Source organism: Aquila chrysaetos, chromosome 2, assembly GCF_900496995.4.
Source record: "Aquila chrysaetos chrysaetos chromosome 2, bAquChr1.4, whole genome shotgun sequence".
Taxonomy (NCBI): Eukaryota; Metazoa; Chordata; class Aves; order Accipitriformes; family Accipitridae; genus Aquila; species Aquila chrysaetos.
In genome coordinates, this window is record NC_044005.1 from 66,890,159 (window position 1) to 66,915,293 (window position 25,135).

General features: G+C 36.7%; 1 protein-coding gene across 14 annotated transcripts in view; it reads right to left on the bottom strand.

Moving 5' to 3' along the window:
* The window catches only part of KLHL32 (kelch like family member 32), a 131,379-nt gene that overhangs the window by 32,116 nt on the left and 74,128 nt on the right, over positions 1–25,135 (bottom strand). For 11 of the 14 annotated variants that reach the window (XR_003926509.1, XR_003926503.1, XM_041118572.1 and 8 more), the window contains one exon: positions 7,247–7,462. The exons of 1 other annotated variant lie outside the window; for it this stretch is intronic. Coding sequence is in view for 10 of the 13 variants with exons in the window: in XM_041118572.1 (XP_040974506.1) it covers positions 7,247–7,462 (216 nt within the window). In the remaining 3 variants the exon portion in view is untranslated. Of the gene's footprint in view, positions 1–6,007; positions 6,341–7,246; positions 7,463–25,135 lie in introns of those variants that run through there. 2 more of the 14 variants (XM_030036339.1, XM_030036362.2) reach the window with 2 other exon arrangements.

The window sequence follows — 25,135 nt, forward strand, 5'->3', positions numbered from 1 at the left end:
AGAGGTAGCCAGATCTCAGCAGTCATGCTGAACTAACCTACTTAACAGCAGGTCTAGACGTACGAGTGCAAATTTACTTCATCTAACTTTACACACTTAGTTTAGGTACTTAACCCCAAAACTGGATTCTAGCTATCTTAACACATTGATGACAATTTGTATGGTTTTAGATAACCTGGAATGCAATTTTCTTTCTCCATCTTCTTTGATTCCATAGTTACAAATAGAAGTAATGCTTCTACCAGCTCCCAAAGGAAAACTTATTGAAATATGGAGCTGGGAATTCTCAAAAGAGCTTCCCATTTTCTATCATTTTTCCACAAGCTTAAACTAACATTCGTGTCTCAATGGAAGACACTAACTAAGATAGTAACAACAGACTGCCTCATTTGATCATACATGGTATCTGCTGGTTTTAAACTTTATTTATGTTCTTTTCTTTAACTTAAAAATGAAAGCAATGTGTATTTCCAACGACGCCTGGCTTTCACAACAGCCAGAGCAACTTTCTTTTATGTAACTATATACCTGTGTATTAATACAATTATACTTCAGTTAACCTCCAATAGATCACTGCCATGAAGAGCATAACAGTCAACACAAACCCCTCCATAACAGACTCATTCAAATGCAGAATGCAAGATCACAGAAGCACTCATGCTGTGTGCACACCTTGGTGTCCTCTTTTGGCTTTCCAAATCAAAACATACATCCATCCATTACTTAGCTGAAGAAGTGACCTAAATTGAAGAGCTGTGGGCACAGCAGCCTTCCTAAATACTGGTGTGATGCCCTGTGCAGTTCTGAAGTATATCTGGGATAAATAATGTGAGGCAATATTACTGTAGGACACTGAGGCAAAAGTAATACCCTCCAGTAATGCTCACAGCAATAGCAGCAAAATAATCAAGTTTTCTGATTGGAACTGACATGTATCAAAAAGAAAATTAGAAGAACACACAGTTGCTCCTAACAAAAAAACTGGTTTTAATATAGAAAATCCCTTTCTATACTGCTGCACTTTATAAATAACAGTAACAAGATTGGCTAAGATTCAAAAAATAACAGGTAGAAACTTTCAAAAGTTCAGAACAAAAGCATATATAAAGTTCACAAAACGTTACTGTAAAGGACAAGATTAAGAGCCTATTACATTTAAGCTAAGGCAGGCAAAGGGGGAAAGGTGTTTCATAAAGTAAGGGGACAGTACCAACAGGGGCAGCATTCATTTTCCCTATAAGCCAAAATGCCATTACTATTACAAGTGATGCAGAAGTTGTATCAGGTAAAATGTGTGTGACCTGAGCACATCAGCAGAGCAGAGCTTGAGATTCAGCTGTCTACATCCACTGCCTTGATCCACTGTAGCCTGCATGAACCCTGTCTAGTCTACAGCTCCAGTAGACACTGATCTCCTTGCAGATGCTGTGCCATAACTGCCAGCTTGGCCTATATATAAAAATGCTGCACGTGCCTATGTTTATAAAAATGAATCCCACACAAATAGTCTGGAGAGGCTGTAAGGAATATTACCATTGCACACAGTCAATTCAGGTGAGATACCTGTGATTACGAGGATTAGCCTTAGGAAAAGGAAACCTACATCCTATGATAGGCTATGTTTTCACACTATTTTTATTTGAGGATAACTATGTAATCTTGCTTGCAGCTAGTCATGATACACAGTGCAACCATAACAGATCCAGCACAGTGGATACTGGGATTCAAGGGTGGCTCTTTGGCACTTTTATATAGACTACTCACAAAAAGGGTACTAAAAAGGGGGTGAAAACACAGCAAAACACGCAGGGGCAATATGCTAATTTTCCCATATAGCCCCACCAATTCACCTCGGCCTTGATATGCATCAAACTCCTTTTTTTCTCTCCTATGCCTCTCCTGATGAGAGACTGACAGCCACATTTTAGTGTGGTGGTTTTCTACTTAGGGTAAATACTCACTAGGGACAAGCATTAGACCACCAGACATGATTTCACTTATTGCCCAAGAGAGCACTTAAGCTTATTTCTTGAACAGTGAAAGGCTAATATACTGTTTAAACACAACGTTGATTACTGAGATGCTTTCCTTCACTTACTATTTTATGTTGTTACTTGTTTTGCAGTAAAACTTAAGTTCACATTTAGCAAGGCACTTAGTCCACATTTCATCAAAACATATATATACCCCTGAGAAACATGAATTTTGCTCTCTCCACATTAAAAATTGTTCTGTAGAATCAAAAGATTGACAGAAAAAAAATATCAAGTACTGCACTGAAGGAATGGCAAGCTTGTACTGGAACATGACAACCCACTTTAGAAACTGCTGTTCTGCATAGGAAAATGTGGGCATCACTGGAGATGTATGGAAGATGTCTGTGGGCCTGTCTTCAGCAGAGAACTGTTCTATCATAACAGCCTGCTATAATGTGTACACTGCAAAATTTCCTACAGTACTGAACTCTGTGGGATTTCTGCTGGAGAATACTTTTGGCCCTCCACAAATGCCACCAGGAGATTCAATACGGAGCTCAAGTATATGAAAAGGCAATTGAAAATAGGGCAGTTTACTCTTCCTTAGAAAAGAATAAACAGGACTGTAATAAGAAAATCGGATTTATACATTTATTTTTATAAAATAGATGCTTAACAACTCATATTGACCTGTAACACTGTAGTCTTCCTGTCTCTTATTTTTCTACTTATTTAAGCAAAGACGCTTCTCTAATACAGGGACCAAAGACTGATTTTGCACATCACATCCACAGTAACAAAAGGAATAACTAGTGCTACACTTTTGTATGTGGAACCATCTACTTTATGAACACAAGTTCACATGTTGCACACAAGGAAGTTAACAGGGCTAGAATGTCTTGGGAGCCCAGCTCTGGAAAAGACACAACATAGTTGCGTGCTTTCTAGCTGAATAAACTACTCATGCAGTTTTAGCTACCAATTTTTCCTAGATTGCTTGCTTATCAGTTGATTACCAAGGAACTGAGTTGCATAGCAAAGTAAAACACCAAACAAAAACTCCTAACCTTAACTCCAGAGGAAGTATTGGCAAATACTAAAATTGATCTATTTTTAATGTTAGCTGTTTAAAAAGATATATATCCTTTAACAACCTACTTAGCCAGTAGCAGAGAAGGAAGGAACTAATCTATACTGATCTCATGTTAAGGTTTTTTGCCAAACGTGATTCGAGAGTTCACCTTGGATCAAGTGCAGTATTTAATACAGTATCATTTGACCAACGTACTGCTGGGAGACAGAATGATCTAGTAGATATTTCTATCTGTAACTATTAGTATGATCCTTGAAATATGAACAGTTAAGCCTTATGACAGTGAAGTTTTTAATGACGAACATGATAACGCATAAGTATATTACAACTAAGGCTATCATCTTTTTTTTACTTAAATCTTTGGCTTGCTTTCTACTTGCTAAGGTTCCAACAAGAAGGCCTCTACTGCTAGATTTCTCTGAGAATACATTCTGTCTTACAGGGTTGGTTACCTTTCAATTATCAAGGGAAAGAATTCATCTGCTTCCTTAAAGTAGAGCCAATGAGCCTTTCCAGTAATGGTCAATTATGAAAAGATTCACTTTTCACTTCATGATAAACTAGACCTTTATGTCCTCATCATGACCGTTTCCTGTAAAAAAAAGCATTCCACACAGCTCATGATGAAGAAGAAAAATACCAAAGAATTTGCTTTTTTTTCCTCCAACTTCTTCGGGGTTCTTCCTTGGTTTTCTTCATTATTTTGTTTAATCCTTTCTTCCATGTCACTGCTTTAAGTTTACTCACATTTCAATGCAGCTGACAAATCATGTATTTCATACATACAAAATCATATTTCATAATCTCACATGCTAGTAAAATGTAAAAACTCAATATGCAAACAAATCCTATGCAAATGTCAACTAATAATCATTGTTACTAGCTTAGCCTAGCTAAAAACCCCCTAATGATGGAGACTAGTAAATTGCTCCAACTTCACAGCCTACAGAGGTTTTCTGGTGGGCTCTCTTTTTGTGGTTTATTTAAGAAACACCTCATTATATTCCTTGTCTATTGTCTCTGCTAAAAATAAGACACGTACATCAAGCCAAAGAGTCTGGTAAGATTTTAAGAGGTAGAAGAAGGAATGAACCACTTTGTTCATCCACTTTACCCTGGTTTGGAAGTCACATTTTTCTTTCTGAAAGAATCAACAGGAATTACTGTAGTACTGTACATTAATCCACATCCTAGTACACTGACATTAATATTACTGTTTAACTTTCTCAAACTTGTTTTTTTCAAAGTTATATTTCACCATAGTCACTAAAATAGGGCAATTACGAATTGGTGGTCTAACAAAAATCCAAAACGCGCCAGATATGAGCTACAGTCACTTCAGTTCAAATCACATTCAAGCATCACTGTGTACACATTTTGATGCATTAAAATAACTGCCTTAATCTTTATGTGCATTAGGATCGAATCGCCCAGTGGACATGGGGAATTTAAACTAGTGAAAATAACTGTGCTCTGCAGACAGTGGCACCTTTTCCAGAGGTTCTCTGAGGGAAGCTTTAATTTGTGCTTAGGGCTTCATGGGAGCCCTACCAGTAAAGGTGCCTTGGGGACATGCTGAATTCATATCACTATAACACGCATGCATGTATGTGTGCAGGAGGCCACACTAGTCACAGGTAAGACAGACAAATCAAACAGTAGCATCCCCCCATCAGCTTTTCTATTATCTGCCCCACTTTGTGCCAATTTCCTCCAGCTTCCCCAACACCTCTTGCTTTGCTGTTCTTCCTTAAGACATGGGATGGGGATTTGTCAAAGTCAATGAGCACTTTATTACAGTGAGAGTGCTCAGTAATGAACAATTCAGCAATTTAATGAGATTCTGTAGATCTGTCTCCAGCCTGTCCATCAAGTTTCACTTCTATAAAGCACCCTGACACTAATCCTCTGGCATACCCAATCTTCACCCTGGGCTGAATATTAGATTCTTCCATGGTATATTGCATTACCACTATAACCTTAGCAAAAATGATGAACTTAACTACACTTGAGGCAATATAGCTGGTCTGATTTGATTTTCTTCTATTGGGTTGACTATGAGGGAATTACTTATTTACTAAGATAAAGCAAAAAACCAGTTTCTTATTGCCTTCTGAATGCCTAAATTGGTAAATATTTATGTGTGTCTTTTAATTCATTCTGGGGACCTGGAATATTTATAAATATATATTTATTCCTGGTTGTACAAACTGAATTAAAAAGACACACACACATTTTGCCTGCAGCGGAAAACTAGTTTAAAAAAAATTCTTCGGAACAGCATTAGTAACCTTTAGAGAGGCAATTATGATAACACTTAAATGGACAGTGTGGAGTTTGTTGTCACTCAGAAAGCAGCATATTACCTATAAGTATCTCTCCCCAGTATGACCCTGCAACAGAAACAGAATCTTTGTCATATTTGCCTCATAAAGTGTTCATCGACCGGACCGCACACAATTGAGAAAATTATTTCTGAGTTCTTCCTGCAAGACAGGACAATGACACAAGATTTAAGAACTCCCACTTCCCAAACTTTGTTTCAGCAGGTTGCAGAGGGCATATTACTCTGGATACACTTTCTCATTACTGAGCTGGCATTTGTATGGCTTTCTGTAGCAACTTTTCTAGCAAAAGTATACCCAAGCATGTAGCTAAGAGATTTCAATGACCCTGCAGAGAAATTATGATAAAACCCAACTGGCCAATCAGTCATGCCCCATATATGAACTCGTACATCAAAACCTTTTCTGATAAAGAGAATATGGGCTAGAAGTCCAGAGTATCGTGCCTTAAAAAACCAAACCAAACCCACCATCATGGGTAGTGTGCTGCAGGTCTTGTTGTACAGACATCCTCCAGAGACTAGGACAGGAAAGAGTCTAACTTTTTATTAGTATTTGCAGAAAATATCATCTCTGTAAAATACTCCATAACCTAAAGCTTTAAAGTTTTGGAAACAAATATGCCAGTTACCAGCCTGAAGGATTAAGTTACATTTGCATACTGTCTTTGTGGTTTGAAAAGCTTAACTAGACATTTTTATTTCTTAAGAATAAATATTTTGTTCCAGCGTGACGTTATTCCTCCATAGAACATGAAGTGCCCCACAGATGAACACACATTTTACACTTTGAGAAAACAATGGCATATAAAAGAAATTATTTGCTTAGAATAATCCAAAAGATAAGTGGATAAATAACAGGGATTGAAATATAAATCGGTCTTCTGACTCTCAGTCTTCTCTGTTGGACCAATATTGACCCACTTCCTAAAAAGAAAGCACAAGTTTCTTTCAAGCAAGTTATATTCTACCTTGAAATACCCTGAAATACTTTCCTCTATAAAACATGACAGCAAAAAGGAAACAGAAAGAAGTGTTTGGGTAACCAACATTATAGACATTTCCTTCCACTATATCATGAATTGCAGTTTTTACAGTCATATGATGGGAACGTTTCCAAGGATAGATTTTGGTTTAGTTTTTGTGTTTCTCTTTACAGGCTACATGGTTTTTTTCATGTTAGGTTTCCCCTCCACACACACACTAAAGGTCACAACATAATGGTTTTATCTTGCTTATATTCTATGGCTAGCAACCTGGCCCTTTTCTAGATCCAGCTTTTTTAAAGGAAATGATCACCATCTTCAGCTTCTTGCCGCAAACCTTCCACTGAAGCCTCCACTCATCTCTGAGCAGAGCAGCCTGTGTGATGATTCTCTAATTTACTTCAGGCAAAGTCAGCTGTGGTGGCCTAAACAATTTAAATGACTATTGAAGTTACACAGCTAAGTTTGTCTGAAGTGAATGGGAGAGACTGCAGAAGCAAGTTTGCCACCAGACTTGTGGCACTAGCCTCACCAGAGGCAATGATAATTGAGTTGCATGCATCAGCGATCTCTTCCCATGAACAGAGTTAGCTCTCAAAGAAAATCTCTGGCTATATCTGAATAACACAAGTTAAGCATTAAGACAAATTTCTTTTTCAAACAAACTAATTGCATTAACACAACACAACATTTTTTGAATTTCATTTAAAATTTTCCCTTGGTTGTTACTCACAGTTTTTGCTCAAGTGCTTATTCTCCCTCGAGATTGCTCCAGGGTTTCAAAACAACAGATTACTGCTATGGTTTATAGAGTATCACACATTCGCTTGTTCACCAATCTCCTTACCTGCCAGATTTGTTCTTCACTGAGTGAAGTGAGTCTATCACTTTTAAAAACCTCTCGAAGCAGACAGTATGGGAGTGCCAGAACTTCTTCAGGATGACTCTTCAATAGCTCAGAGAGATGTTTTACTAAGAAGTCAACCACTGCATTCTCCAACAAAGTGAGGTTGAAGAGGTCCGCAAGCTTATACAGGTCCAAGTAATTATAACTATTTAATTCCTAAAAGAGTGAAGCAAACAAAATATGTCTTAGAAAAAAAACCCAAAACAGAGGACAAAAAACTCCACAAGTCTCAGATAATGAAAAAAGGTTGTTCTTTTGGAGCTGTGGAGAAGGAAGGCAATGCAACTTGAAATTAATTAACACAGCCTCATTCAAAATGTATGTGTAAATGTTACCAGTGCATATGCAAATATATATGATAGTACTAATTTATATTGCAACTGCTAAGGTTATATACACATAAAGCATCTGTAAGAAATACGGATTTGTACATAATATAATAAACCAGCATGATTTACACTGTATAACAAGATCTCACAGGAGTTAACAAGTGGATTAAAAAAAAAAAAGTATGTTAACTACAACGGTTTGTTACAAAGCAATTGTTTGTTCATTATTTACTGTTTTGATTGAGCTAGAGCACCTGTGTAGTACAACTTTTAGTTCCATGAAACCTTACAAAATACGAGATGCTGAGCTACATTTTATTACATATAAATTTATCTTCAATGAACAAATAGACCCTTTTTCCCCCAATCACTGATATCAACCTATAGTGGATGTTGGCCTCATATTCCTTCTGCTGCTAGAAGAAGGGGGAGAAAATCTGCAGAGCCAAAAGCTACGTAAATCAGGGCAGGAAGTTTTTTTACATCCTGGTAACAGATAACCTATATTTACAGGCTAACATTTTCAACTTGGCATCCCTTGTAAATTAGCTAACTAGTGCTATTCTAGACCACACTGCTCCCTTCAGGGGAGAAGCCAAGAATTCATCCATATTAGCGAAAAGCACCCAGGATGTCTGGGAAATAAGCATGTTTACCCGTTTTCTCTGTTCTTGCTGTATGCTCTCACCTCCCTTCCTCTCCCCTCTGCAATCCTGGTTTTCATCTTCCAATTTACCGCATTGCTCCCTATCAGCTGCCTTCTCCTTGACCAGCTCCATGTGTGAAAATGACAAGAAGTCTTGTCAGTTTCACTTTGCTGGTTAGTTAACATAGGGACTAGAGCAGGAAAGAGAAACAGACTAAATTAAGTCAATTTCACTTTCACTGCTCTGCTGGATGGAATGGCAGCACCAAATGAAACTGACAAGAAATCTTGTAAATGTCAAATGAGCTGCACGGCTGGCAGATAGAGCAGAGCAACAGGGAAGATGGGAAAGTGCGAAGAGGGGTTTTTTTGGAATGTTTTATGGACTACATCTTGAACGTGTGAATTGGGTGGCTGTCCCAATGACTGTGGAGCTGTTTATGCATATGCAATGGAGAGTGGAGAAAGAATTTTTTTCACCTGCTTAGAGGAGTCAGTACTGGAGGAAACTGAAGCAAATTCCTGTGGAGGCTCCTGCTTGTTACATAATCTCCGGGTCTGAACGGCGCACCTTCCCTGGCAGAGTTGTACGTTAAAGATAAATCCTATCCATTATCTACTTAAACTGTCGCATACAAGTTTCACATTGTTTTCTTGGAAGAACAAAGAAAAGTTCTCCATGTTGTCAGAACAAGCACTAACAGCCATCATCCCAAAAGCCACAGATATTCTAGTGTCAATTCCTCTTCACGCTAACATAGAGGAGGTAAGGATAAATCCTCCCCAATTGCAGAAAGAAAGAGAACGGAATGAATTTTACATGAGAGGTATCTGGTCTGTGTGCTTGCTCAGTGATTTAATATCTGCAGATCACAGATGGTACCTCACACCACCACTTCTGTGATGGCCATGCAATGGTGGCAACAACACATAGGAGTAAAATCAAAGTAAACATCACAGCATTTGTCAAGCAACAACCATGGTTTATTGTCCCTGGTTTGGAAGACTATCTTTTCAAAGAACTCCCTGATTGAATGAATGCCAAACATCCAGAAAGAAATTTAGAAGAGCTCAGTGTATATTTATTGAGCTCTTTTGTAGTCAACAGCTATATCTGGGGAGGATTAAAGTAAACAAATAAATAATCAAGCATTGTGATCTGAGGATCAACAGCCCATCTAAATTACAGGCCTGATCAAACCCCACTAAGTGTCAATGGAGAAGGACAGATGGCTCTTGGTAGACTTCAGAAGAGGACAATACTGGAGATAACATAATAAAGTCCTTCCTCATTAGAGAGAAACAGTAATATGATACACATGCAGTTTTCCCCTGAAAAAATCTTCACATTTTCAGTAAAATCTGAAAGACACTGGTAAGCCTTCATTTTTGGTTTGGGTATTTTGGATGATCCCCTAAACTCCCCAATCCCCTCAAATCAACACCAATTGAAGTTTTTTATGAAAGCTGTCATACAGTTGAAGAGGCCAAATATACTTATGGATGGATAAATAAACTCTCAGCAGTTGTTTATTTACAATATTATTTATTTTTATGTGTTCACTTATTTCAGATGCTTATTTATTTATGTGCCTATTTATTTATTTATTATGGGGGCTTATTTGTTTTCTTATTTTCATTGGTAAGCTTCAGAGGATTTTCGATGCTTTGCCTAACATAATGTGTTAGTGACCTGCTGGACTTAGGGTTTACTGCTTGATGAATATTGCAAGTATATTTTGTTAAAACTGGTCTTGGCCTTTAATCAGAAACATTTGTTTCTGGTTTGTAAGGTTAGAGTTGATCTACAGGTTTGTATTTCACAGCCAAAGCAGCAAAAGTGCATTAGCTTTTACAAATGAAAACTATCAGACTGTCATACCAATATTCAAATCAAAATTATACAGTACTATACATTACAGTCTCTGTGATGATACTAAAGGGCAAAAATGTCACACTGAGATTGCAAGATGTATACCACAGATCAGATAACTTAGCTCTTTGTATGTGGTAAGATGTTCAGAAACAGACTAAAATGTAGTATGTAAGTTAGTTGCAAAAAATTTAAAAAAAAAAAAAAAACGCCCCTTACCTTCTAGGTTTAAAAAAATCCAACTGGAAGTATCAAAGCAATCACTGTCAACTCAGTCTGATGTGAATAGATTTTCAAACTAAACTCTTAATTGAATTAAAAACTTTGTTAAAAAATGAAATAGGTTACTAAGTAATCAAAATTAGGTGTGGTCATGAAAAACAGTTCTGGCAGCCTCTGTTTTCCACAAATTTTATTATATTGTGTTAAAAGAGCACCTACAAAATTCAAAAGCATGCAACTTTCCGGTACTGTATCGCAATATACGTTCTTTAAAGACTTGCAATACAAAACAGGCTTATGTAAATTATTGAAACTTTTAATCTTGTTTTTATAAACTTTTAAATATATGCCACTTATCTTTTTTGAACTGAAGGATGAAATATGAACACAAGCAGAACTGTCACTAAGAGCTGAAGAGAATTAGGGAAAGGTAGCGATCCTATCTCTTCTAATATGATGTATGTTACACTGCTGAAACACATTCAGACTAAGAAAATATGTATAAGATTATATATACAGATCTTAAAACTAAAAGTTGAAGTAGTCCTAAAAATCTCACAGTAAACTGAAACCAATTTGATAAATTTGCCAAATTATTTATCAGTATCTACTTCTAAAATGAGAAAATATCTTTGATCCTGTGCATTCTACTTACTATACATCCCCCTGCTTCCCCCCTCTCTGAAGAGAATCCATTGTTCTACACTACCAGTCTTCCGATTCAGTAGTATCAACCTTTAGACGCCAACCAATTTAACAATGAGATGGCATTTAAAACCCTCGTAAAAGAAAAGCAGTTTTCTGAACAAACAATCTGAAAGATGACAATATTAAATATTCAAAATAAACGATGTGACATTGTCCATGTTTTAATACAGAGGTGTATTTTAATGTAGAGATATGATAAATTGTCAAACAGGAATAATAGATATAAACATTGTATTTAAATTACTTCCAAATCCATCTTTATTCGTTTGTACTTTAAAGAATAATTGCCTTGCACAAGCCACAGAAAGGGATGTAAGTAACAGATTGATAAATTAGAGTTAATCATAACCAAGTACACAGCAGACTACAATATACCTCTATTCCTCTGCTCTGTGTTATAAATAGCAGAAAAAGCACAAGGAGAACTAAGGGGAAAGAATGCATTTCTTTATGACCTTATTTGAAAGATAAACTCCTTGGGGAAATACAATTTATTCAGATTATCAAGACCCTGCTGTGCAAATCTACAGTCTGGGAGCACACTACAGAGATCAAACAATATTTACTTTATTCTGTTGGGTATAAAAGCTTTTAATGAATGCATAATTAAGACAGAAAAAGTATATACAGCTTTAGAATTCCACTGCCAAGCCAAGCCATTAATATCCAAAGTATCTTACCCAGTTGTAACTCCACCTGCTTCCTATTTAGATTACGACACTGTTATAAATCAAAGTATTAAATGACTAGCCCTGCTGCTATAACAGACAAGAGTTACATGGTGACACTATTTTCCCTTTTAGGAAAAGGGGTTCAGCGTCTTTAAAGCAAAAAAGGAAGTGTGAGGTCTCTGGGACAGGGACATGTTTTTTCAAAGTCCTTAATCAGCACCTAGCACAACAGGGTCTTGACCCTACATCCTCCAGGTTCTCTGCTATGTTAAATACTAAGAACCAGCGGCATCATTCAGAAGAGAACCTTGACATAAATCATAGCAAAGACAGACTCTAAATAGATAAGGGATAGTAACAAAATGAAAAATTGTAGTGACAAAAATATACCTATTTGACAACAAAAAGGATCAACACAATTTTAAGAGAAAAGAAATCCGGTTCTGTTGGTTCTAGCTCTTCTTTTCTATATCAAAGGTTCTAGTTCTGCAAAACCTCACACATTTACCCAAGAACTAACAGATCATGCACATACTCAATACCACAGCAACAGACATACGTATTTCATACTAAGCGTAAGCACAAATCCTTCAAAAACTGTATTTTAGATCTTTGAAATTTTCCTCCACTAAACACCAAAGCCATCCGGTGGAACCATGAAAGACATTTTGCTGAAGCCTGGTCACAGTGGAACAGCTGGGTCAGAGTTTTGCAGTGTATAAAACTGTTTACATTTATTATGAGACCAGTGTCGACTGTAGATGTATTATGTATTTATAGGCACAGTAAAGGACAACTTTTTGAGTGACTCATTTTATAAAATTAATTTTTCTGGTACATCACTGCTTTCTCAATACTTTTCTGTAATTCTTACTTTTGTGTTCTCTTTTAAGCATGAAAAGTTATTTTGTATCCTTGCTGTTATTTCAAAGTAGGTCTGGAGCCAAGTACAAGAGCAACAATATCAAAACATTTCAGCCCTATTATTTTCCTTCTACCCTAGGAGAATTCATTTCCCTTCTCACTTAGCGTTTTGCTATATCTGCTTAGTTTTCAGTTTCAATCCTGCTGGTTGGTGCTAGTAAGCACCCTCTTCGAAGGCAGGGAGGAGGCCTGTGACCTTCACAAGCACAGTGGAAAGACATGACATTCTCAGATTGCTCATGTGATGAGACATGTGTGGTCTTCAAAAAAGAAAGTGAAATGTGCCATATGCAAATACTCAAAACCAAAAAGGTAAACAGTTTCTAGAATCTCAGATAGATTAATCTAAGTTATTAAATAGTACAAATATTTTCAAATGGCAATCTAATTAAATATTTTAAGTAACCCTGATTATACATACCTTTCATATATTGCATACATTATTATGTGTATCATGGAGAGAAATATGACAATGAAACATCAAGACTACACAGTTAAAGGTTTCATGGTACCATAGGAACAACCACAGAGTTTTCAATAGCTGCTTTCCCTTGCTAAACAGATGCTGCTGTGGGAATTTTTAATTTTTTTTTTTAGTCTTTTTTATTTTTTTTTAACTGCACCTGGCACAGAAACTCCCCAAATGAAAAGCCTCACATCTCACCTGGTTTCACATCTTACCAGGCATTCCTGGCAATAGAAAACTGTAGCAAACAGTATTGTTTAACAAATAAAAATACAGGGATGAAACAGAACATGGAGATCATCTAACCCTTCACCTAGTCCTTTTATACCATTTCAGACAGTAGAAACCCAAAGGGAGGATTTAATCAGATTTACCAATGTTTACAGTTTTTGCCAATTACGAGAGCCTGTCTTTTCTTCAAATGTTATGAGGAATGACATAATCCTGCATTCTTTACTCCAGCAGAAATCACAGAATATTGGTAGATAGTCTTTACAGATGTTTTATTACTTTATATTTTTGCTAACTCTTTAGAGTTACTCCAGTTCTTGAGGAAAGCTGAAAACTACTTGGCTAACCCATCAACCACCAGCAATCTTTTATAGTAAACGTTCACTTTTTGTTGTCGCTAATACTGTCAAATTCAGAAAGAGCAAGTTTTGTCCTTTAGACACCCAAAGTTCACAGGAGTAGCAGTTAAAAAAAAAAATTACCATCAAGAATAAAGAAAAATTGGACTGCACAATACTATTGCTTCCAATTCTTTTGTAGACTCTAATAACAGTTTAAGGCCATGAGAATAGAGGAGTGGAAGCCTATTCCCCTACTATACTAGATAAGCTCATCAAATCATCTTCGTCATAAATTAAGAAAGATCCATCTTAAAACTTGCTCTCTTCTTGCTCCCAACTACTATTATGAGTAGGCTCAGCTGATTTTGAGACTCCATCTCCTAATTTCCAGTTTAATTTACTCAGACAGTTTATATGCATTTGTTCCTGTGCCAACATTATGTTTTAGTTTTAACAGCACTCTGCCTCTCTCCCTGCTCCCCCCTCCCCCTGTATTTATTCCCTTGATATATTTACCGAAAGCAATCATATTTCTCCTCAGCCCTCATTTTGCTAGACTAAACAAGCCGAGCTCTTTTAATCTCTTCATGTAAAACAGGTCTTCCTGATCATCTTAGCTGCCCTTTTCTGTGCCTCTCCCAGTTTGACTTCATTTATGCCTCTGCATGGGCAAACTCTTCAGAGTACTCGTGATTTTTCAGCAGTACCTTGTACACCAGCATTAATATTTCCTTAGTTTTATAAATTACCTTACATGAAATATCCTAGACTCAAACTGCCTTTTTCTTGATGGTATGACATTAGTAGCTCAAAGCCATCCTATGATTTAATACACAAAAATTCTCTGTAAAATTGGTCCTCAAGTGAAACACAATAACAGCCCTCTGTCTGTCAGGAAGGACAGAAATAATATGACATGTTACAAATGGGAATTGAGTGTGATCCACTGAGATGCAATAGATTCTACTGAGGATGCTCAGAAATTATTTTCCAATTGCTTATTTAATTTCTTTCTATATTTGAGTAACGGATCTTGTAATTGTACTGGTACATACCAGTTACTTATTAGGGGAAAAATTATTTCAATAATTTTCTTAAGATTTGTTTCAAAAGTAGGCAAGGAAATCCCCCTGATATTCTGAAAAACAAAATAAGTTTTAAATCAATATAAAGTATGAAAAAACCTTTCTAACATGGTGAAAGTAGAAGTAGAAAATATGTTTCTAATACACAGTATGTTAAAGTGTGATTTTTATTCTTAATCCCCATCTCCATTACCAGCATGGAGGGGAGAGGGAAAGTTAAAAAAAAAATAAAAAAAAAAATTCCACATTACTGATAGATCTGTTAGTAGAGGTATTAAGGTACCTGGCTGTTCCCCTTTCCAATGCCTTTTTTCAATAACTTACTATTTTGCCAACATTTACTATTTCAAAGCTGAAGTTTTTCAGCCTCAAGATGAATCTCTTTAAAATGTCTTGAAAACATCTCAAAAAGCATATTACACATTACTAAGAATGAGACTGACAGGAAAAGACCATTGCTCTTCCACATTAAAAATATTCAGAATGGAAATAGCTCACATGAGTTGCCGTCACTGTGAAAAACTTCTGTTGACCTCCCTTATCAGCCTCTAGAAAAATAAACAGTTTGGATATGCTCAGTAATGACTTCTTTGAACTTGCAGCTAAAATCTCATCCCATTCTAGTTGCACTGTCCACATTCTATTCCACAGCTAAGCAAGATCCTGTCTGCATCATTATCCACTGTGGGCCAAATCACAATGACAAAACCTGAAGGCTGAAAGTCCATTTCCATTGTGCTGCTTAGGATCCACTTTGGAGCCCCAGCAGGTCAGAGAAACACACTATCACTTTCAAATGCAGAAGCATGAAAAAAAAAAAAAAAACAGACCAAAGAACAGGAGAGCAGATCTAGACAAGAAGCCCAGAGATAACAATGAGCAAACTGTACTGGAATCTAGCAGGAGAGTTAGAATCACAATCCAGAGAAGACATGGCTTCTTAAGGAGGCTGGGTGATAGTTCCTCCAACTCTGCACAATATGTAATGTTATAAATTATATAAATGTAAATGAATAATGAAGAAGATGGATAGTAGCATGATAGTCACCAACTAAAAAAGGAAGCCAACACTCATGATGTTGCACTAAAGAATAAAGGGGGAGCATATTCCAAAATTATCAATATATTAACACTCTAGGTATAAATAAGAACAGGGAAGGTGTTCATGTACAAAGAACATATAATATGATTCAAACAACTCTGTTACAGAATCTTTTTATGACATTTTATTTCTGGAACATTTCAATGATGTATACGTGTGCTCTGTAATAAACCCAGCAAGGGACCACTTTTCTTAAAAACCTGTCTCTGCTTCAGAATCCCAGGCAACAGCCTGTCACCAAATGCTTAGGGATTACAAAGCTAATAAACACGTCTAAAAATGGAGAATTGGAAAAGGGTAACTGTAGTGAGCTGGACATCTAGTATCACCAGAGAATGAAACAAACTGTCTAAAATGTCTAAAATGATGGGTTAATTAAGACAGACAAATTAAAATCTCAGGAATATTTGCTAAACAACCCAAAGCAACAAAACTTTCTCAGAATTTTAAGGCAGTATGTGATACTCGATCTACAGAAAGGCTGAATCCAGTGCAGGATAACTCAATACTGAGTATAATTTTGATAGACAAAGCAGAATCAGCCACCAATTTGAAATCAGTAGTTCCTAATGCATTGTAAGAATCACATCACTCCAGCTATCTACTAACATTTGACTTGTATGAAAGCAATAAGGCATCAGTAGAGGAATTTTTTTATTTTTTTTTTAAAAACCTCGAGAGGGCTCATTTTCCCAAGTTTACAGGAAACATTGGCAGAACAAAATGGCACAAATTTAACATAAGGAATATTAAAGTTGAGCATTATAATATTTGATAAATTTCATATATTACATAGTTTTAGTAGGATGCATCTTAGAGGGATCAAAGATTTGTTCAATGACAATCTCAAAATGAAGTTATTAATGGTAAGTTATAAAGCAGTGTAAATTTTTCCAGCAAAGACCTCAAGGCATTGATTCTTGGTCCAATACTGTTAACAGCTTAATTGAACTAGAGAATGGTAAGTTTTGCCTGCAGAGTTTGCGGAAGACTGCAAAAGCACTGGGGTAAAAAATTACAAGAATGACAGAATACGAGTATTGTCTGGTTTTCCTGGGAAAGTAATCACATTAAAAAAAAAGTAATAATAATAATCTGAGAACCAGTAACATGCTGATACAGAAAATATACCAGGCTCTATTTGGAACAACGTTTACAGGTCATCAGGAGGCACTAAGAAGTGGTCATAAACAGCAACATCAGTTCTCACAACAGTGCTGTGGCAAAAAAAAAAGGCTCATGTCATAAAATGCACGAGTACTGTCCAATAAAAGAAACAAACCCTCTTGCTGCTTCAACATTGCATTTTTAAGGCTACTGCTCAAATATTGGTCCCAGTTCTTAAGTTCACACTTTAAGGATATGAAAATACTATAGGCTGGAAAATCAACCTTGCAAGATTTAAGGTGCCCAACTTAGTTTTTTAAACAAAGACTCCTGGAGGATTTGAACTTGAGCAAAGATATTTATAAAATGGAAAGAATATATGAAAGCAAAAGAGTTCTGACCAAATTTTCAGAAAATAGTTTCTGGCTTATCAATATAGGATCAAAGTTACCCTGGCCACTGGACTAGGAAGTACAGGACTGTGCACATTGCTTTTGTGCAATTACAAACATTTTGCAACTCCACATTAAAAAAAAAAATGAGTGCAATAAAACAAGTTTCTTGCCAATTGTCTGTACAGGAAAAGGAGGAAATATTTGCACAATTTGACTTCTCAGGGTACATGGTTTCACATTCCTCTGAAGAGCAAGAGACTTGTTGCAGCCGCAGGAAGATAGGAGGGTACTCAGCAGTTAAAAGAACCTGGTTATAAGTATGTGAATGATAAAATGGCAACATTTCCATTTTATTTGGAAAACTGCTATTTGTTCAGGTATCTCTCTGCTCCTGCAATATCTGACCTCAGCTCAAAAAATCACTAAGAATTTTTTTGCTCACAGCACTAAACAAAGGCAAATTCTCATTTTACAGAGGAAAAAGGAGGAGCAGAATAATTTAGACAATTTCCCATGATGCAGAAGATACAAAAACCAGAACCTCAAATGCCTGGAACCCACTCCAGTGCTCCAGTAGTTAGGCAATTCTTTTCTTTCCCACCACACCCACAAATTTAACACAATTTGAAGTTATTTATACAGCTCAATATATCAGCAAAATGTCTGTAACATGTTTTGTATAAGCATTATGTCTCAGCATAACAAAACCCTCTACAACACTCTGTGTCTAGATTTACGCAGCAAAAAAACCATCTCTTTCCCATGACTAGGAGCTGTGCTGATTAGTAGGTTTACTACATAATAATCAGAACTGATTTCAGGAGGTAAACAGGATAAAAAGGGATAGTAGTAGTCCACATACAGAAAGTAAAAGAATGAAAAAAATTCTGGAAGCACCACTGAATTACAAAAAAAAATAATTCAGTATGTGAGGATCAAGGAGGATTTGCTTGTATTTTAAGTATTATTGACTAGGGATTCACTTATCACTCTCTTGGTCAGAAATTATTATAAATCTGACTCTCAAAACCAGAAAACCTAGAAAGGGCAAATCCCAAATGTAAAAATGGACCTTGACTCAATGCCCAGTCTGACATTTCCAACATCTGACGTTCAGTAGTGCCAAACAAGTCACAAGTACTCCCCAAACTAACACAGATGAATGTTCACACTGCTGAAGGTGCTAAGCATCAGGAAGGCATGAGCCTTCAAAGATCATGCTGACTTTTGCTCATTTAGTTCCTAGCCATTATTACCAAGAATAAAAAAATAATCCCCCCCCCCCGAATCTCAAACAGCTAATGGTCAGAACTCTGTGCTTTACCACCAAGGCTTTTAACACCCATAATCATATGATGAAATTCTCACTGGCTTCAAGATTTCACCTGAAGACACCACCTTTAAAAACAGAATAGATCATTGCAGGCCCAATTTCTAAGTGTTCACAACTACAGATCCTTGCCAGCATTTCAAAATCCCGAAGTATATGAAGGGCCCCCCTCTTCTGTATCCCCCTTTAAACACAATCAGAATGAAATGAAGCCAGACACCCTTTAACAGAAAATTGGAAGGGCATTTAGAGGAGGGACATAGCTCAATTACTTAAAAAAGAATGTATTTCTGCAGCTAATCTAACAAGAACAGTCACCGTTTTAAAAAATGAACCAGAAATATTCACCACACACACTGATCATTTTCACTACTTGTTTTATTCCTTTTCAAGAAGTTCCATTAATCTGTTCAACTTTTGGTCCAGGGCTGAACGGTGCTGTATGAGTCCAGAACTTGATTAGGACTTTTTACCAATGGTGTATAATACCCATGCAAGTTAAGACCCACAACAGTATCTAGGTAGTCAATTAATTTCATGTCTTTAGTTACAGCAAACATTCAGTATCAGTCTCTGGGGATCCTTGACATCACCATTGTACACATATACTCCCTGCATACTTCAGTTCCCCATGAAGATGGTAATGCTGCAAATATGAGTAAAAATACTGTGAGGCAGGCAAAAAACAAAATACAAGCACATATAAACACTGATTTGGGGCTTGGCATATGACACTGGGCCTATCCCCCTAGCTTTCTCCATGTCCACAACATGCCATTTCAAGTCAGTGGGAATTGTGGTCCCAATGTGTTTTGGGGGCTGAACATACCTGAGGTTACTACAATACTTTCCCCATGATAAATGGGTGTGCTTAGATGCTATGGAAATTCAAAGCCTTTTGCATATATAATTAGAACAGATGTGGCTTATGGTAAACAAGGAGAAAACACTGAAATGGAATTTAGGAAAAAACCTCCTTTGAGTGGCATTGGAAACTTTCACAACAAAGAGCAAGGTGTTTACAAGGCAAGTCCAGCCAATATATTACTACTCCTCTAATCCAGATGACACAACAGCTCCTATAAAAATTACTGTAGGGACAATTCCATGTGTTACCAGCTCAGTTCCCACTGAACTGCAAATAAAAGTCCTGGTTTAAGTCACTCAAGATCCAATGCCACCTATGCAGCTAGACACACTCTGTAGTAGAAATCACAAATTCTGTAAGACACTGTTGAAACAGATGGGAAATTTAGCAGCAACTTCCTCCAAATTAATAAACAGATGTTTAGAATAGATTACACAGGAAAACAAGTGAATAAAATCACAAACATTTTTCAGTTTGAAATAACACACTTGCAGGACATTATTGATGGTTAATAAAGTTGTTGATACCACTAATCTTTAGGTTTGTATCTTTAATTTTTAAAATTAGTGAGGTGAATGAGCACAATTTATAACTTGCAAAGCTCTGATTACATATTGGCTGAAGATTCAGTAAGACAGCATGTATACATTTATATTCATTCTGGGTTCAAGGCCTATTCAATACCCTGGACAGAAATCGAGTTTTTGTTTTAAATAGAATTAGTCTACATCACAATTCTGGAGCAGGATACTGGTTCCCTGGCAAATTCTACTGTGATGCAGTCGTGCAAACAAAACACTATAAACAATGGAACATGGTAAAATGCTGTTTCATTTACTGCTGCTAAGGCATCTACTGGAAAACAACAACCTTACATGGAACTTGTTTCCTTCTTTGTGCTCCCCTACAAACTGGAATGGTTCAGTGAACAATGTTTCTCTATTAAGTTCTGAAATAGTATTTAACAGTAGTTAAAACTAGATGATAATTTGGGGTACTTCGTTTCTGAAACTACTTATATATACTTTGGGCTTAGGTCATTTTCATAACAAATCTTTCTTCTTAACTAGCACAACACACTAGTTGAGTGTGTTGTGAGCAGTTCAGATAGATGGATCAAACAGTAATGATTAAGCCACCAGAAAAACGTAACAGGGGGCAAGGAATCAACTACATAGATAGGTGTCAAATTCAGATTTTTTGCCTTTAACGAGAGACAGTCTAAAGAAAAGTCTAAAATGCAAATACTGCCAAACTGGGGGATTTATCAACTTAGATCCTTATGACTTCAGTCCATCTCCACCATTACATAAACAAGGTTTTGAAAGGATTGTCTCTTGTATTAAACTGGATGTAAAATGAAAATAAAATTTACAAGGTCTTTATAATATCTTTTAAAGATGGAGCAGAGTCATTCACTATTTTCCTCAGTTTAATACTTCAAGTGCCAAGTTGCCTCTCAAATTCCATCAAATAATACATATTCTCATTCATTTTCTTAACAAACATTCTGCTTCTGCTTAACATTTCAAACTTGAAATTGATCCCTGTGAAAATAACGTTAGTGTGTTTAAAAATACAAAGTATAGAGGAGGTAAAAGATACTTCATAATTAAGAGGGTAAAAAAACCAGTTCTATTTTGGCTAAGCCAGTACAGAGGAAAGAAAAGATGGACAATTAACTCTGTACCACAGTGATACTTCTGAGATAAAATCAGACTGTAACTCACTTCAGGCCCAATGTTCTCTTCAGGTTCATAGGTTACAAATGATTTATAGCCACCATTTTGTACTTAGCATTCTGGCTTTTCCCATATTGGTAAATACTTTATAACCAAAGCATTTTCATGTTTCAGAAATACCTTTGCTAAAATGGCCTAACACAACTCAAATTGCTTTAGATCAAAGCAGATTTAAATAAAATGTCCCCCTGCTTCTTTACAGGAGGTAAAAAAAATGCTCTGTATATCTGGTGCCTGTATTCCTGTTCTTTCACATTAGAGCTGTAAGTCTCCTCTTTCAGGTCACGTCTTCCGCATAAAAGTGCTAAACTAATGCCGCTTAATGACAAATTAATGTCCATGAATAAAAAATACACCTCTAATAGCATAGAGTAATTTGCCATTACAATATCATCATTGGACATGCCCCTGGTTTAATACGATGTATTTAATTCATAACTTAATGAGTGATATATAAAAAGAGAGAGATGAACCCTGCAATTACATTTATGTGAGTCTGTCACCTTATTTGTAAAACCTTAGAGTCATTTACATTCAAATTAGAACAAATGAGTGATTTCACAAAGTGCAGTGATAAATGACCATTGCTGCACAAGACAGAACTGTATTTCCTGTGAAAACATTAACAGTTTCCTATTATTTGTTAAAAATTACAATGCATATTGCCCAGTGTTGTGTGAATAATGACTTTTTTACTGATTAGGTCAGAAGACTAATACAGAGTAAAAATAAATAATTTTTCTTTTCATTTTTTTCTGATTTTAGCTTGAATTTATCTGCTCAAACTGTTACGGACTCACACTGCCACCTGCTGCCCACGCCTGCGGAGGAAGGGCCCCGACTACTTTATTTCAACTCCAGTTCAGCCACTCGGGTTTCATCTCTTGCAATCAAACAAATTTTCCTGCCAGATTGCTAACTGGGCATGTCGCCGAGGACACCAGCAGATAAGGGTAGCTGCACTACCCAATTACAAATACTGCCATTTTGGGGGTTCGTGCATCTACACCACCTCAATTAGTAAGGAGAATTAAAAACTAAAGACATTGGGGGGCAGGAGGGACAGGGGGTCATAAAACATTATTATTGGTAATAAATGGTAGATGGTAATAAAACCAACGAAGGATTTTGTACACAAAGCATTCTGGGATTCATCAGACTCTGTTTACAGCTTTATAAAAATACTAGAAAGATTCCAGAAGCAGGAATCTTTCAGGGCCTGAGGGACAGAAAGGTCAGGTAGGGAGGCAACATTGGCTAGAAAGACAACACGAGAAGGGCAGGGAGGGAAACAGTAAAGCAATACAGCTTCTTTGTTCCTATTTAAAACACACACCAAAGCTGCTCTCCCTTCCTGACAGAAACTGCAAAGAGAAGGAAGATGTAGCGGTATTTGCCCCTTCCCAACTTGTGACCTCTCCTGCAACTCTGATGCGGAAGACCAGCAATGTGTATCCATATGACTAGTTAGACAGCACGGGACCTTTAATCTTGCCAGCAGTAGTAAACCTAGACACTCCACCATCATTTTTTACACATCCATCAGCAATTCCAATTCAGCTTTGCCAGCTACTACTTCATTAGGAAAAGCAGCGCACACACACACACAAAGCCAGCAGGTTCCTGACCGTAGTTGCACCACTTTCTCTAACAGTTAACACCCCAGGAGCAGAATATCCACTATCACATCGCAGCTAAAGAGCAGCAAGTGGTTTACAGGAAGAATGGGATTCAAAGTGACTGGGTATACCATTTTTACTTTCCTCAGACACCAACTGAAAAATGGAGAAAACCACCATAATTTTTTTCCTGAGTCCCATTCTAAGTTGGAATCCTCAGTAGCGCATTCACATTTCATATATATAAATCTGTATCTCTGTAATGTATCTGTATGTTAAAGAGAGAGAGGAGATAAATTCCCAAAGTTATATTTGAGCTTTGTACAAGAAATTCCCTAATGACTGTCAATAGCTCAATGACTCAACAGCTGATAAAACATGCTCCTTCAAAAAATAGCAGGCTAGCACAGCAACAACTGGTTGCATAACACTGAAAACTGGCAAAATGCAAGACGACATTATTTCTGTGTAGTTGTGTTCTTGGTATGCGAAGGTCACGCTTTCCACCACGGGATAAAGTTGGTAGACTCAAGTTTGATGGTGGTGGTTTTATAAAACTCCACTCTAATTCTGGGAGAGTGTGGGGGTGGAGAGTGTGCATGCATGTACTTAGATTAAAAACTTAGTATTAGTTAAAAAAAGGCAAGCCCTGGTTGCTAGATGACCTTTAGATTTTTTTTCCAGCAGTTTAATTTGCTCTATATGAAAAACCCAGGAGCTAAAATCCCAACTGAGCTGGGGCTTCTAGCAATACAAAGGTGATGCTCTCAATCTCTGGTGTAAGAATTAATTCATCTCTGAAGGAGTGTATCTTAGTGAAATTTGGGATTGTGTTGTTGGCACTATTCCAAACGGAGAAGTTGGGTTTAAGAAAAAAATAGCTTTGAAGCTCTGGCCCCACCACAAATGTAAACCATGCACTCTCCTTTTAATTCCACAGGCAGATTCATTTGTAGCTTCTTCCTTTTAAAAACAGTAACATATTTCAATCTATAAACACATTCAAATAGTTTAAAATTAGTAGAAGGAAAGATCCAGATCATTAGGTGTTCATACACCATGAAAAAATTTTGGTTTATAAGCCTAGATTGACCATTACAGTAGAAAGTTAAAAATCAAAAGCCCCTACCCAAGGTAATTTGCCTCTTGAATTATTACCAAAAATTATTCCAGGAGGTCTTATTTTATCATTTGCAAGCTGATTAATCTAATTTTTTGCATTCAAGGCCTGATCCTGCTCACTGTCTGCTTTTGTATACAAGAATCCAGAGCATACAGTACAGAGGAGACTCCAAGAAAATTCCAGTTGACTGCTGCTGTACAGTGCTGTTTTTTTTCAGGCTCATTTTAATCACTCACCTAAAAGGTTCTTTTCAGCTTAAATAATCCCTCTTTAAAGATGCTACAACTGACATCAGTAGCAAGCAGGAACCTTTGGCAGAGTTCTATCCACTGTAATGAAGTTTATAAAAGGTAACCTAGTACATTTACCATTTAGCAGGGAACTTAATGCAGTTAAAACTAACGGGAAAATTGGCATCAAACTTTTAACTTCATTTACACAAAAACATTTATGATCCCAAGAACAATTTTTAACAGTCAGGGGAACTTTAATGGCAATTAGGATCACTGTTCATGTCTACTATACTTGCTGCTCCTAGCTACTGTGAGAATAGGAAATGATTTCCAGCATTGAGTACAAGGACAGTCGGCTAACACTACTTCTAATAAGGCTGTATTGAAAATATGTAACTGTCCAACCAATAAACATGACATAAATGATATCCCAGACTCTGTCCAGCATGTAAACTTATTTGTTCTTCACAAAATCTGCCTGATCTGGCAGCAGGAATTTAAAGGGGTAAATGCTAACAATCATGCCATGTCCTGCCTCTCAGAAATGAGTGGTTTGCTTTGGACAGTTCTGCAACTTCTAAACCCCTCACTCACACCTATCACCCTATTACCTTGAATGTAACTCAGGAGGTATATAAAACTCCACTGATAACAATAATACTGGACTTGAGAAAATACAGAAAAATCACTCAGCTTTACAATTTCAAATATGGACAGTCTTATGTCCCAGGTCCCTGAATGCAAGTGGAAATCAACCTCTGGTTTATAAAGTGATTACTAAAGCTATACCCACACAATATTGAGTTGATGTTGA